The sequence below is a fragment of the Polypterus senegalus genome, chromosome 4, assembly GCF_016835505.1.
Source record: "Polypterus senegalus isolate Bchr_013 chromosome 4, ASM1683550v1, whole genome shotgun sequence".
NCBI lineage: Eukaryota > Metazoa > Chordata > Cladistia > Polypteriformes > Polypteridae > Polypterus > Polypterus senegalus.
This window is the reverse complement of record NC_053157.1, coordinates 58376370-58390775: the sequence shown is the minus strand read 5'-3', so window position 1 is coordinate 58390775 and position 14406 is coordinate 58376370. Positions and strand designations below refer to the sequence as shown.

Here is a 14406-nt window from a genome sequence, read left to right as displayed (position 1 = left end):
TTTAATATACTCCGATAGATAATTGAAATCTACAGAATGACATTTTCCCACGCATATAAGCATTAAACCAACTTGCATTAATATTACACTACAATTATTATAATAAAATTACAATTGCAAATCTGAGAGTCAGTGTTCTACTGAAAACTGCCATGGATGTTGGTCCATTCTGTTAAATTTACGATGATCTATCCTGAATCACATAAAGAACCAATAATAAGGACAGCTCAGAGTTACAGACTTTACAGTTCAGGGGAAATACAAAATAAGAGATGCGTAGTAACTCTCCAGTAATTTACCAAGGCAAAGTTTTTTTTCTGCTCAGAATTCTCCCTTGAACACAAAACTACAACATGCACTTAATAAACCACCTACACTTTCCTGAGTCATTGCAGCTCTAGACTAGATTCTGGTCGGCAGGTCAGTATTCTAATAGCTTCCATAAGCTAAATTTCCATAAGGTAACAACAAACATCTTTTATCTATGCTTGAAGGAAAGATGTCACCCCTTTTTTAACACTCAAATAATTAAGGACAGCAAGACCTCAGCACAGGGGTACTCTCCTCACAGGCCATGAAATCTCGTTGACACTGAGTCTGCCTTCTCCAGTTACCGGCAACATGTATGGCTGGGCTCACTCTAGTGTTTCAGTAATTGGGCACATAAGAATCTACTGCAATATCTTATGCATATTCACACACTATATAACTTGTGGTTCCAAGTTTAAAAAGACACCACTTTTTGGGACTTCAGGGATCTCATTGTAAGAGTAAAAATGCATGCCTCAATGTGCTTCTTTAAATTTAAATTCCAATTCTTAAAAGCAGAGATTTCTTAATGTTCTAACATACACAGAAGACACTGCATTATATATGAATCACCTTTGCATTCAACAAATTTGAATATAGTGTTTAAATACAACCATGAGGAAAATGCACATTCAGCTTTCATATATTAACAGTGAGTGGGAAGCATGAAAACAAAAATGAGTGGTGACAGGTGCTCAATGGCATTTGTTTTTTATTCTTCTGGCTGTGTCTAAGCAAGGATGAACTATAATCTAAGTGATAATACACCTGATATGTCTTTTTTTATGAATTTATAACAGTTTGGTCTGTGTAATGACTAATGAGGTTTTGCTGGAAAATGTAATGGAGCAAAAAGTATATTGACGTAAAAATGTAGCGGGGTAAAAGCAAAAGTAGCCTTAAATGAAATTTACAAAGTACAAATAACTGAAAAACGTACTTAAGTAAAATAATATTTGTACTCCGTTATTTTACACCCATAGCCATTTAATGATAGATTTATAACTGTATCTGATATCACAGTCAGGACTGTACTCCTCCCTGTGAAGTGCTTCAGCATGGAGAATTTAATGGTGCCAATCCACACATGCTAAGCTCTGTCCGTTAGAATATGCTTTTGTAAGTATACCCTCCAATAAAGAGGAATGCCCTATCTAGGTTTTTTACTTATTATATGTAACATCACTTTATCTAAGGCAACTTACAATTGGTACTTTTCTTTTGTTGTTTTTCCAATTGAAGCACAGACAGGCTTATGATCACATAATGTCACTAGCAGGGTTTGAACCCTCATTTCAGAGTTTAAAGTCCAAAGCCTTGACCACTATGCCTCACTGCTTTAAACATTTATCACTTTTTTTTAGCCCGGTCTTGAAACAGGGATTTTTCATGTGTTAGGCGAATGTGATAACCGCAACACAGTGGAAACTTTAATCCTGCCATGACATGTTTCAACATATTAAAAAAAAAGCTGAACTGGATAAGCTGGATAGAAAATGATTTGATGTTATTATAAATTTACTATAAAGCTGTCACAAAAATGTACTGAAAATGTTTTATTTGAAACTAGTTGTCTATGTATAAGAAAGATATATTTTAAATAATTTTTAGTAACAGTAAAAATACAGTATGTGCACACTAAATGTAAAACCTTTTTTAGGTGCATTCACATATAATGCACAAAGCACCTATTACAAAAACCCATTTCTGTCTGTTTCTTTGTCCATATGAAACAAATCAGGCCCCCCATGGACCAGTTTTGTTGAGATGTGGCACTCTTATTTTTCAAAGAAATTTGTTAAGACAGTTCAGTTTTCATTCAGATATCTCAAACAGCTTTATGGAGTTTTAAAGTTTCCTATTACAAAGGACTAGCTAATTTGCAAACTCACCCATTGAAAATTGGAGAAAATTGTTCTGTGCTCTGTGGTGGGTTGGCACCCTGCCCAGGATTGGTTCCTGCCTTGTGCCCTGTGTTGGCTGGGATTGGCTCCAGCAGACCCCCGTGACCCTGTATTCGGATTCAGCGGGTTGGAAAATAGATAGATAGATAGATAGATAGATAGATAGATAGATAGATAGATAGATAGATAGATAGATAGATAGATAGATGTTCTGTGCTGCTTCAACTAGGAATTAGTTTACTGTTTCAATTTAACCTTGAGAGCGGTTGCTTAAACTTGTACTGTATATTTTCTATTTTCTTCCTGTTTTACTCATCTGATATCAGCTTGGATGCCTAATGCAAGCAGGTCAAACACCAAGCAGAGAGAGCAGTGCCTTCTCCTTCTGCTTTAGGTAAGTTAACTAATAGAGTTCAGAAAGGTCACTCCTGTGGAAACAAATGGAAAGGAAAAGCAATTATGTAAGTACAAAAAACATAACATTGTTCAAGCAATTCATCTGCAGATGAATTAATAATTAACTAATTAATAATTTCTGGTAAGTGTGGTTGGATGTTCCGCCCACAGATCAGCAGCAGTTTCATTTTGAGAGGTGTCTATAGGATTTGCAGAGATAATCTTTAGTCCCCTCTGTGATTGTCATGCAATGTTACACACAGATCAAAATCTGAGTTTTGCACATCTCTTTTTTGTAAAATGGAAGAGTTGGGGTCTGTCCCATTTGGGGTTTCCCACGTGTAGTACATGTATGTTATATAAAAATTTACTATTGATAAGGGGATGTTTTGTATATGAAAAGCAAGAAGATCAGGGGCTTACTGCTATTATTTGTGTATATCTTGGTCTGAAAGGTCAGAGACTGGGTGCCACAGATCAGAGCTTAAGCAGCTGAGCCCTCCCAAATCCCACCGCCACTGTCCATGTTTAAACCCTTCCTAATAAATAAATACTTATTTATAAAATGTTAACAAATTTCTATGTTTACTAATATTAATAGCTAGACGGGGAACTTGTTTAAGTTCCTTTTTTGCTTTCATAGGGTAACATTAACACTGATTTTATCCTAGTGTTGGTCATTTTGTGTTATTAGATATTTTCCAGTTGCTAATTATTGGATAGTGGTCTATTGGGTATAATTTCAAATATGTTATTTTTAAGAAAATTGAACAACAGTTAGTCACAGACCCTCTACCACTAACACACATCAACCGATGCCATTTTCACATCAATTAAATAAGATTCTGCCATCTATGAAAGCTATTGAGCCACCACTAGCCTATCTGTACTCTGTTTTTAACTCCATTGAAAGTGCTATTAAAAAGTACATATTTAATGTAGTCGTATGTAATTAACAGATGCCTCTGCATTTTATTATTGCTATTACATTTGAATATGATTCATTGTTACAAAACTATTTAATAAACAAAAATTTAATAACTGAGTCTTGGATGAAGCAAATAAATACTGTGAAATACTCCAAGTTTCATATCAGTTAACTTGGTTGCCAAACGCTCTTGAACGTTACGCCATGAGTATACAGTGACTTGTTTGAATTATAAAAATGGATTGGAGACATTTAATGAAAAAAATGTTTAAAAAAATTATAATAATCTACATTATAGTAGTGTGAGGGGTGGCATAGTGGCGCAGTGGTACCGCGGCTGCCTCGCAGTTAGGAGACCCAGGTTCGCTTCCCGGGTCCTCCCTGCATGGAGTTTGCATGTTCTCCCCGTGTCTGCGTGGGTTTCCTCCGGGCGCTCCGGTTTCCTCCCACAAACCAAAGACATGCAGGTTAGGTGGACTGGTGATTCTAAATTGTGCTTGGTGTGTGGGTGTGTTTGTGTGTGTCCTGCGGTGGGTTGGCACCTTGCCCAGGATTGGTTCCTGCCTTGTGCCCTGTGTTGGCTGGGATTGGCTCCAGCAGACCCCCGTGACCCTATTCGGATTCACCGGGTTTGACAATGGATGGATGGATGGATAGTAGTGTGAGGTTACCTCAGTACAGTTACTCATATAAGCAGAGGAGTGTGCAGAGTACTTTGAGGCACAGTCTCAGATCTGTTATGTATATGCCACACTATTTAGAGACACATTAAACTTTGGCTCCACCATGAATATTTTAACAGATTTGCTTTATTAAAATGTGCATATATTTGTGAGGCACCCTGTAGATGTACAGTAGCAATTACTTTTAACTGTATCTTTCATAAAATATTGGCACTAAAAACTGTTTTTTCTTTTTATGTATGTTTATGTGAGTATATGAACCCATTATTAAAGAGACAAGATGAATTTTTAGAAATCGATAAAAATGAATTGACACTTATTTTACTCTCTATCATCAGTTTTCATTTTAACCCTGGAATTCATGAATGCCATTGATTTCGTATACGACTTTCTCCCTTTTAAATAAATTACTGGTTTTGTGTAGAGTTTGATTGCCAGTCTGCATTTCAGCTACACTGTGGGCATGATTTAACTAATGAGCTATCACAGCACAGTTTTGTTTTGGTTTCCTTTCTATGGCAGCAGGAGTATTTTTTGCTGATTGTCAGCATAAGTCAAGCACATCCAGCTTCTTTGTCGAAACAGGCTATTTTCTCTCGAAACAGAGTTAATTTCAACATTCAGTTAAGGGAGATCTGTGATTTCTGCTTTGACTAAAAATGCCTTAAATGTGGCCTAAAATGCTAATTATCAGAGCTGACAGGAACTGTGGGGAAGATTGGACTGATTATATTTTTGCTCCGGATTGGGGGGCTCTAATGGGCTGTTAAAAGAGTCCTAATTTAATTAGATCTTTGAAAATAGAAACTCTGCACTGCAGTAGAATTAAGAAAATTTTGCTCCAAGTCAGTAATATTACATTAAACTATTTTAAAACTGCTTTTCATCTGCATAAATATCCTAAAAGAATTAAATCATAGAAGATAGCTAGGATCCTTATTAAAGAGAGGGAGAGACAGAAAGAGAGAGTGAGACAGGGGGAGGACTACCGAGAAAAGATGGGAAACTGGAATTAATTGGAAAAAGTTTTGCATTAATTTGAGCTGATTAGTCATGCAGTGGCCTGGTTGAGTATATAAGCACACAAATTCCCAGGTGACTTACTTGCAGGAGGACAGCTGTTCAGTGAGCTCACCTGGTAAAGCCTCTGTTTGAAAGTCCCAGAGGATCAGTGTTTACAGTGATGTAGTACTGGACACTCGCAGTTTGGTGAGCTGTCAAAATCTTCGCATGGTAATTGCTTTTTATATCCAAAGGGAACAGAATAATCCTTTAATAAATAGGGTGTTCAAAAGTCTTTGTTCATTATTTATTTGCCTCTCATAATATTATTTTTTTTCTACGTTATTATAGACCAACTGTTGAAAATATCCATTCATCTTCTGAACCTGTTATTTCCACTTACAATAGCAGAGAAGTGGAGACTGTCCCTTCAGCGTCGCACCAACAATGGACAGGGCAATTTGAAGTCACTAATGTCTATCCCAGCAGGACACTCAAGTTCATATTCACATCTCTCATATCTGACCATTTAGAAACACTAATTAGGTTAATCTTTGGAATATACAGTATATCATAGTGGCTAATATAACCAATTTTAACACTGAAGTGTTAAAATCACACAGACAGTGGCCAGCCCAACAGGGATATAGAAGTGCCACACCATGATCTACACAGCATCCAGTATAGCAGTCCGAAACACTGTGCAGAAATGGCATCTTAGTTGAAAACATTTTCCTTCAAATTTAATAAAGTATTTATACATTTTAAACACAGCTTGTTTGTGTGCCTAATGTTAATACATTGATGATGAAGCATGACAATGATTGAAGAATGCATGTATGGCATATAGATTAATGTGATGATGTCCATTTATCTCAAAGAGCATTACCAATGAGGTAAACACCACAGGAGATCATTATGCTTCAGCAGGTAAAACTGTTTATTAGTTGATTTCACTTAAGGTAGATAACTGAGGGTGCAAATGTAAAGGTAATTCAACGATCTGAAAGAACATTAGAACACTCTAGATGAGAACAGGCCATTCAGCCCAACAAAGCTTGCCTCTCCTATCCACTTATTTCTTCCAAAAAAACATCAAGTCAATTTTGGAAAGTCCCTAAAGTCTTACTGTCTTCCACACTACTTGGTAGCTTATTCCAAGTGTCTATCGTTCTTTGTGTAAAGAAAAACTTCCTAATGTTTGTGTGAAATTTACCCTTAACTAGTTTCCAACTGTGTCCCCGTATTCTTGATGAACTAATTTTAAAATAACAGTCTTGATCCACTGTACTAATTCCCTTCATAATTTTAAACACTTCAATCATGTCACCTCTTAATCTTCTTTTGTTTAAATTGTATAGTCTCAGCTCTTTTAATCTTTCCTCATAATTCAACCCCTGTAGCCCTAGAATCAGCCTAGTCGCTCTTCTCTGGACCTTTTCTAGCGCTGCTATGTCCTTTTTGTAGCCTGGAGACTAAAACTGCACACAGTACTTAAGATGAGACCTCACCAGTGCATTACAAAGGTTGAGCATAACCTCCTTGGACTTGTACTCCACACACCGTGCTATATACAGTAACCTAACATTCTGTTAGCCTTCTTAATTGCTTCTGAACACTGTTGGGAAGTTGATAGCTTAGAGTCCACTATGACTCCTAAATCCTTCTCATAAGGTGTACTCTCGATTTTTCCGACTGCCCATTCTGTATTCAAACCTAACATTTTTACATTAAATTTCATCTGCCACAAATCTGCCCAATTCTGCATGCTATCCAAGTCCTTCTGTAATCTGCAAACTTAACCAGCTTGTTACATATATTCATATCTAAATCATAATATATATTAAAAATAGCAACGACCGTATCACTGACCCCTGTGGAACACCACTCTTAACATCGGCCAATTCTGAAGAGGTTCCTCGCACCATCACCCTCTGCTTCCTGTGTCTGGGCCAATTCTGCACCCATCTAAAAACATCACCCTGAACTCCCACTTCTTTTAATTTGATGCCCAACCCCTCATATGTCACCTTATCAAATGCTTTCTGAAAGTCAAAATAAATAATATCTTATGCTCCACTTTGATTGTATCCTTTTGTTGCCTCCTCATAGAATTCCAGCATGTTAGTAAAACACGACCTCCCTCTTCTGAACTCATGCTGACTGTTCAGAATAATTCCTGTCCTTGCCAGGTGTTGCTCAATCTTATCCTTAATAATTCCTTCAATTAATTTTCCTGTGATGCATGTTAAGCTTACTGACCTATAGTTGCCAGATTCTGTCCTGTCACCCTTTTTATATAATGGGATGATATTTGCCATTTTCCAGTCCTTCAGAATCTCTCCAGTGCACAGTGACTTCCTAAAAAAGGCCAAGAATGTTTTTAAAGGGACCTGTTAGCTATGCATGTGAACAAAGATCCCATGAAGAAAGTCATTAAGACATTCTTGTTGGGCATAGCATTATGTGATTCATAGACAGAAATACAGAGGAAGGAAGAAAGAAGCAGTTTAAATGTATATAAAACAACAAGAATAGAATCATATGAAAACACAAGAAGATGAGCAAAAAAGTCTTTCAAATGGAAGAAGGTGGAAAGCTTTAGAAGATCATAAAAAATTCAGAGAACAAATGGTTAGACACATTGTAAGTGGTGATGGTCTAATAAGAAACTTATTCCATGGTAAGTTGGGATAATAAAAACTTTTAAATGTGATTTTGGTCACTTGGTTGAATATGCAATGCAGTGGACCTTCCCAAAATACTTTCTTGTCTTGTATAATAGACTCCATGTCTCTATAACACTGTACCATAAAAATCAAGTTATGAATATGGAAATATACTCAAGTATAACCATCAAGCAAAGACATAGACAGACCCAGCAGAAAAAAATGAGTGAAAGCGAGTTCATTGAATCAAGGAGTGGGAGAATATTGCACAGTAGGAGAATTTTTATTCTTTACCATGTAAGTTTTGAGCATATGATATCAAGCAGAAATTGGCCCAGAGTCCTGGGTACAAATCCCACCCCAAGTACTATCTGTGGGGAGTGTTCACATTCTCAATGTATGGGTTTTCCTTATGTATATTTTGTTCTGGATCCGATACTTGACACAAAATGATTCATTACTTCCTTGTATTATTGTGTGTGAGGATGTGTGCAGCAGTGGGCCTTGTGATGGATAGTACTGCTGGAGTGGGCATTGGCTCCCTGCCACTATGAACTAAATAAGTGAGTTAGAAAGGAATGGGATGGATAGAAATTGTACAGATTTCCTTAGCACGGCACAAAAGGTGCAATTGAATACTTTTCTGCTTAATATAGTTCATGGCAGAAAATTTAACTAAAATCATCTTACCCTTGAGTTTCTGCACCATTGTCAGTGAATGTGTTGCAAGCACCCTAGTTAATAGTATTTTTCAGCTTATGTGACAATAGGGATAGTAATTTTGACATCAGCAATAGTTTATAATGGGCTGTTACTATACATTATGCTATGATACATGCACTTGTTCAGCTACATTTTATTCTGGGTCTTATTAGGCACATTTAAATGTAATGTGAAAAGCACGTACTGCAATAGCTATGTCTATCTGTCTGTCCATCCATCTGAATGTCTGCATGAAACAACTCAGCTCCCAATGGACCAATTTGTTAAAATTCTCCATACTTATTGTTCAAGGCAATTTGTTCGGACAGCTCAAATTTTAAATTTGGACATATGTCTGCAAAGGAGAGTTACTCTTCCAAATTTGCATTCAACTCCAGTATAGTTCTAGGTGGTTAAAAGTAAACCAAAACATCACATTTTGCTGATACTTTGTACACATGTACAAAGGAACAGACTTAACCAAGACAAATTAACATTAATATGGGTGCAGCTTTCTCTCTCAATTTTGGCAGGGTAAGCGGGAGCTGAATCAATGCTAAAAAAAAAAATAACCATGGACTTAACACTACCCCATAGATGGAATCATGCTTACTTACACAAGACTAAACTTGACTCACTATGCATGTTTTTCAGAGAAGACCAACGTAACAGGTGATTGGTACCAAATTATGAATCACCAGAAATACCCCCGTAAGCCAGCTACCACTCAGCCCTTCACTACATTCATGTGAATGCACGTAGTTGTAAGTTTAGAAATATGTCCAGTCTTACTTCATTGACAGATTTCATTTTTCTGTCATCTCACTTATAAACCACAATCAATCAGATTGCATTTCTATGTTTTTTTAACCTATCAAAAAATAATAACACTTTAATACACTATAGAAGTACAGTGTTTTGTGGCTAAAATGCAATTATTTTATGCAAGAGAAAAAAAGACATGACTATTGTCTTTAAAATTGGCCAGTGAACATGGTTATCTATATGTGGTGGCTTTAATTCAAAGTGCGTTTATGCCTTACTTTTTTACCTTCCGCCATACTGTACTTTTGGTTAAAGATATTTTTGTCTTTTTGCCTACAAGTTGTCATTGATTACTACATCCTAATACTTTTTATGACTTCTTGTCAGAAATGTGCATTAAAGTATGCAGTTTCTCAGCCTTTGACTTCCTTGGTGAGTAAAGCTCTCTGTCCACATTCACTACAACTAGCAGGGCAACTCACACACAGTATGAAATGAGTGTTAGGAGAGAAACTTCATTAATACACCATTTGGGAATGGAACAGTAAAAAGACAGATTTCTGAAGCCTGATTGTGTCGAGCCTGGTGCTAATCAAAAGACTGTTTAATATATGCCTACGTTTTATTATTCTGGGGCAGCTAGCAAAGGACTAGTTAAGTACTTGACTACATTATACCTAAAGCACTGCACACTTTTAACACAGCTAGTCAAGGACTGCTCGAAGTTTACAGATTAATCAACAAAGGCACATCACATTTCTTGTAGTCAAGTCAAGGTTAAAAAATAGGATAAGGCAGTTATACAGTATGATACCACATTCTGCTATTCATTTAGATCACTATGATCAAACTCCCAGAGATCAGACTCAACCATATAGTTTTGGCCCTTGCAGAAGCAGAAGCAGCTAAGCATCAAACTTCCTACATTAAAAAGGAAGCAGCCCTTAAGGCAGAAGCAACCCACATAAAGGCGGAGGCAGTGGCTCAGTTACAGGTACTCCAAAAACAACTAGAAGAACCAGCAGCTTTGGCTAAATTAAGTATTTTGGAACAAAGTGTAGAGGAAGAAGATGTCAATCATCCCCTCAGCTTAACCACCTCAGAAGATCCTTCAAAACAGACTTTGCAGTTCATCTTAATTCAGAATACTGACAATGCCTTTAAGCCCACTGTTGAAGGCCTTACATACAATGCCCCAGCATATAACCTGTAAGAAGATGCCACACCACTCAAATGCACTCCCCAATGGGAATGCTATGAATCCCCTCAAGTCTTTAATATCCAAGCCACCTACTTATGCACTGCCACGACCTTTCCCAGATCTAGATAATCAGAACCTCATTAAACCTCCCAGAAGCCGTCATATGCCTTAAGAGACTCAGTTTTCTTTAATGAGTCATGTCACAAGATACTTGGTTTTCGGAAAACCTGTGCTGAATCCATCTGCAACTCCATTTGCCCCACTAGTACATTAGCAAGGAATACCTGTGGGGATGAAAACTGAAAGGGCTGAATTATCAGACTTTGTAAGGTACATGATCCACTGAGAATCTCACGCTGTTTGATGACCGCCTATATAACAATAGGAGTTGGAGATCTGCATTTAAGACAGCAATCCAAGACTCACCCATGGAAGAAGTACATCTACTGGTGAGATGGTTGGGCCCAAATCGGCAGAATATGATAAAAGACTTAAAAATATTTGTGTAAATAATCTATACACAGGCCTCACCCTAGTCTGCGAGAGACCAAAGCAAATGTAAGGAACCTCTGAAGTCATTGTGCTTTCCTTATTCAAAAGACTACAGAACTTTCCTAAACTGTCCAACAAAGATGACTACAAGATTTTTCAACTTAGCAACCTTCTCCCTGAGCCTGCAATTGCTAAAACAGATCCACATTTACCTGGATCAGTTATTTAGATATTGCTCATGGCAATTACTACTTGGTGGCAAAATTGGAATACCATCTTCAAGAGTAGTGGACTTTGGTGGGTTCCAGTTACAAGCAGCAGCATCAAATCTCCTTTCTCCTTTTTCTCAGAATTCATTAGACTAATTGCCAAGGCCAAAAATGATCCAAGCTTCTCAGTGAATGAAGTAAATATGCCAAGCTCAACAACTGAGAGGTTTGAGAACTTGAGTGCTAGACATAAGGACCTAAGGACTACTATTTCCATTCCTAAGACCGGAATCTCAGACAACACATCATCTGCCAGCAAGGATATGACAGAACAGAAGATTGACAATCCCACCACTACTGCTCAATACATAAAAAAAGCCACACACAAGTGTTGCACATTCAGAGAAAAATCTATACAAGAGCGAAAGGAAATCTGCAACAGGTATTGGCATTCAACAGAGCACTTTGCCAGAGAAAATAAAGACAGTATTCAATGCTCTGATTGTGGCAGTGACCAGCATGTTACTGCTCTCCATCCAGGTCCCCAAGAGGACTCAAACCCCATCTCCATGCATGGTGCCCAGAGCTCTGAACAAGTGCCAAGACCAGTATCATCTAAATGTACTGAGGTAAGTGGAGAAGGACTTTGTGGATAACCTTGTACTAAAATATGTCTTGTAAAGGTATTCCACAAGGAACAACAAAGAAGGTCATTAAGATGTATGCTATCTTAAATGAATAGAGCAATCGTTCACTTGCAAGTCCAGAATTCTTTGACCTGTGAATACTACAGGAAGAAGAGCAGATGATTTTATTGTGGAAGTAGTGCAAGGAAACATGCAGTTTCTACTTCCTATGCTGACTGAATGCGAGCAGTTACCAAGTGACATGGAAGAGATTCCTAAATCCAAAGCAGTACAGTGCCTTCCTCATCTGAAGTGTATAGCCAGCTACTGTATATCCCACCACCTGATAAGGATGCTAACAACTTGCTTCTGTTGGGCAGAGACATTCTAAGAGTCCATAAGGTACTTAAACTGTTTAATGGCAATAATGGTGCCCCAAGACTTGATTTAGGCTGGATCATTGTGGGGGATTGTCTACATAAATAAAATGTGCAGACCTATTCTCAAAAGACAAGTGTGGTCGGAAGGGGGCATATCTCTTGTTTCAGGTAATATCCGTGCATGCCACCATTACGTGAGAGAGAGACCTAATCTGCAAACAGAGATGCTTGATAACATACAAGAAATCAGTATGGTTATGCCTGAAGACAACCTTGGTCGAACAGTTTTCCAGACCACCAGTGCCGACATTAAGGTAGCTCCTCCTATTGAACATAAGGAGTTCACCAAAATCAAGTCAAGTAATTCTATAAAGATAGCTCGAACAGTTGTTTAGCTCTTTTACCCTTCCACCCTCCAAGGCTGATTCTTCAAAATAATCGTAAGCAAGCAGTGTCAAATTTGCTTCACCAAAAAAAAAAAACAATAATGAACAAAACAAAAATGAAAGAACGTTTTATAGAATTCATGCAGAAGATACTGGACAATGATCACGATGAATCAGGTACACCATTCAGGAAAGAATCCCTAAAGGCATTAGAACAGCCTCACATCCTTCATTGTTATTTCTCTGCTTCACTGACAGGATGTCAGAATAGATAAATCCATATCTTTTCAGATGCATCTACAGAAGCCATACCTACAGTAGCCTATCTTTGGGTGACTGATCCTGAAGGACAACTCCAGGTAGGTTTTCTGAAGGCCAAAGCCAAACAGGCTCCAAGACCTGTACATACATTCCCCAGACTTGAACTATGTGGTGCAACATTAGCTATAGGAATGGCTGACTTTCTGTTAAATGTGGAGGTGGAGGTGGAGGATGTCTCAAGCTTAATTAATGCTCTCCGCAGATTTTTTGCTACCAGGGGACCAGTGAAGGTTTCAAGGTCAGATTGTGGCACAAACTTCATTAGTAAATGCAGGGAGTTACAGTTTAACTAAAACCATAATGGAAACCACTTGTGCAGTCAGGGTTGTGAAAGGAAGTTCAGTCCACCAAACTCCTCACATATGGGTGAAGCATGGGAAAAGATGATTGGAATGGGAAGACAAATACTGGATTCCATCTTAATTGATGTGAACTCTTCTCACTGTACTCACAAGGTATTAACCACATTCCTTGCTGAGGCGACAGCTATACACAATTCAAGCCCAATTTCTTTGGATCCAGAGCTATCCTGACCCCAGCTGTCCTTTTGACAAAGACAATTGGGTCGAATCCAACTCTACATGAAGTCTTTGACAGCCACAACCATCACAAAAGCCAGAGGAGATGTTTACAACACCTTGCCAACTGCTACTGGAAAAGATGGAAAAATTAACATCTGAACCTTCTACATGGATAAAGTAGTATCTGAACCCTCTACAAAACCACAGAATATGGCAAATGTGAATACCTAACCTAAAAGAAGGAGATTTGATCTTACTGAAGGATCACCAAGCTCAGTTGGCCCATGGGTGTCCATCAGAAAGACCATGCCCAGTAATGACGGTAGGGTCCATAAAGTTGAAGTGAAGACTGCCAGAGATGGAACCATTAAGACCTTCTTCAGGCCAGTCACCGAGATTTTCCTGTTACTTCATCAGAGAGACCAATTCTCTCCTGCTGAAGCTGATGTGACCTGAACCTCCAGAGATCACACCAATTGTGTCATCTTCAGATTACAAGAAGATTTACTGGTGACTTTACTGAATTTGAGAACTCATTTCATGTTTATTGTTATTTGTGGCTAGTTCTCTGGTTCTTTTTTCAGATTCCCATGGACAGGTGTCTTCCCCCCTTTCAGTCTGATACATATTGGTATGTCCCTAGCTCCCTATTTCCTACTGGCTCTACTTTATTCTTAGTTTTACCTTCTGCCATATTGTACTTTACATTAAAGAGATTATCATTTTTACCTTCATGCTGTCATTGGTTATCGCATCCTAATACTTGGTATGACTTCTAGTCAGAAACCTACATTAAAGTATGTGGATTTTCAGCCTTTGACTTCCTTGATGAGTAAAACTCTCTGTCCCTGTTCACTACAACCAGAGGACGATACAGATATGTATACCTGCATTTATGTTAATTATCTAGAT

The 14406-nt window shown here is 37.9% G+C and overlaps 1 protein-coding gene across 2 annotated transcripts in view; it reads left to right on the top strand.

Moving 5' to 3' along the window:
• The window catches only part of mfsd3 (major facilitator superfamily domain containing 3), a 182869-nt gene that overhangs the window by 118783 nt on the left and 49680 nt on the right, over window positions 1-14406 (top strand). Inside the window, exon 6 of one of the 2 annotated variants that reach the window (XM_039750715.1) lies at window positions 2540-2607. The exons of the other annotated variant lie outside the window; for it this stretch is intronic. Within the exon in view, the coding sequence (XP_039606649.1) occupies window positions 2540-2607 (68 nt within the window). The remainder of the gene's footprint in view (window positions 1-2539; window positions 2608-14406) is intronic. 2 annotated transcript variants of the gene reach the window in all.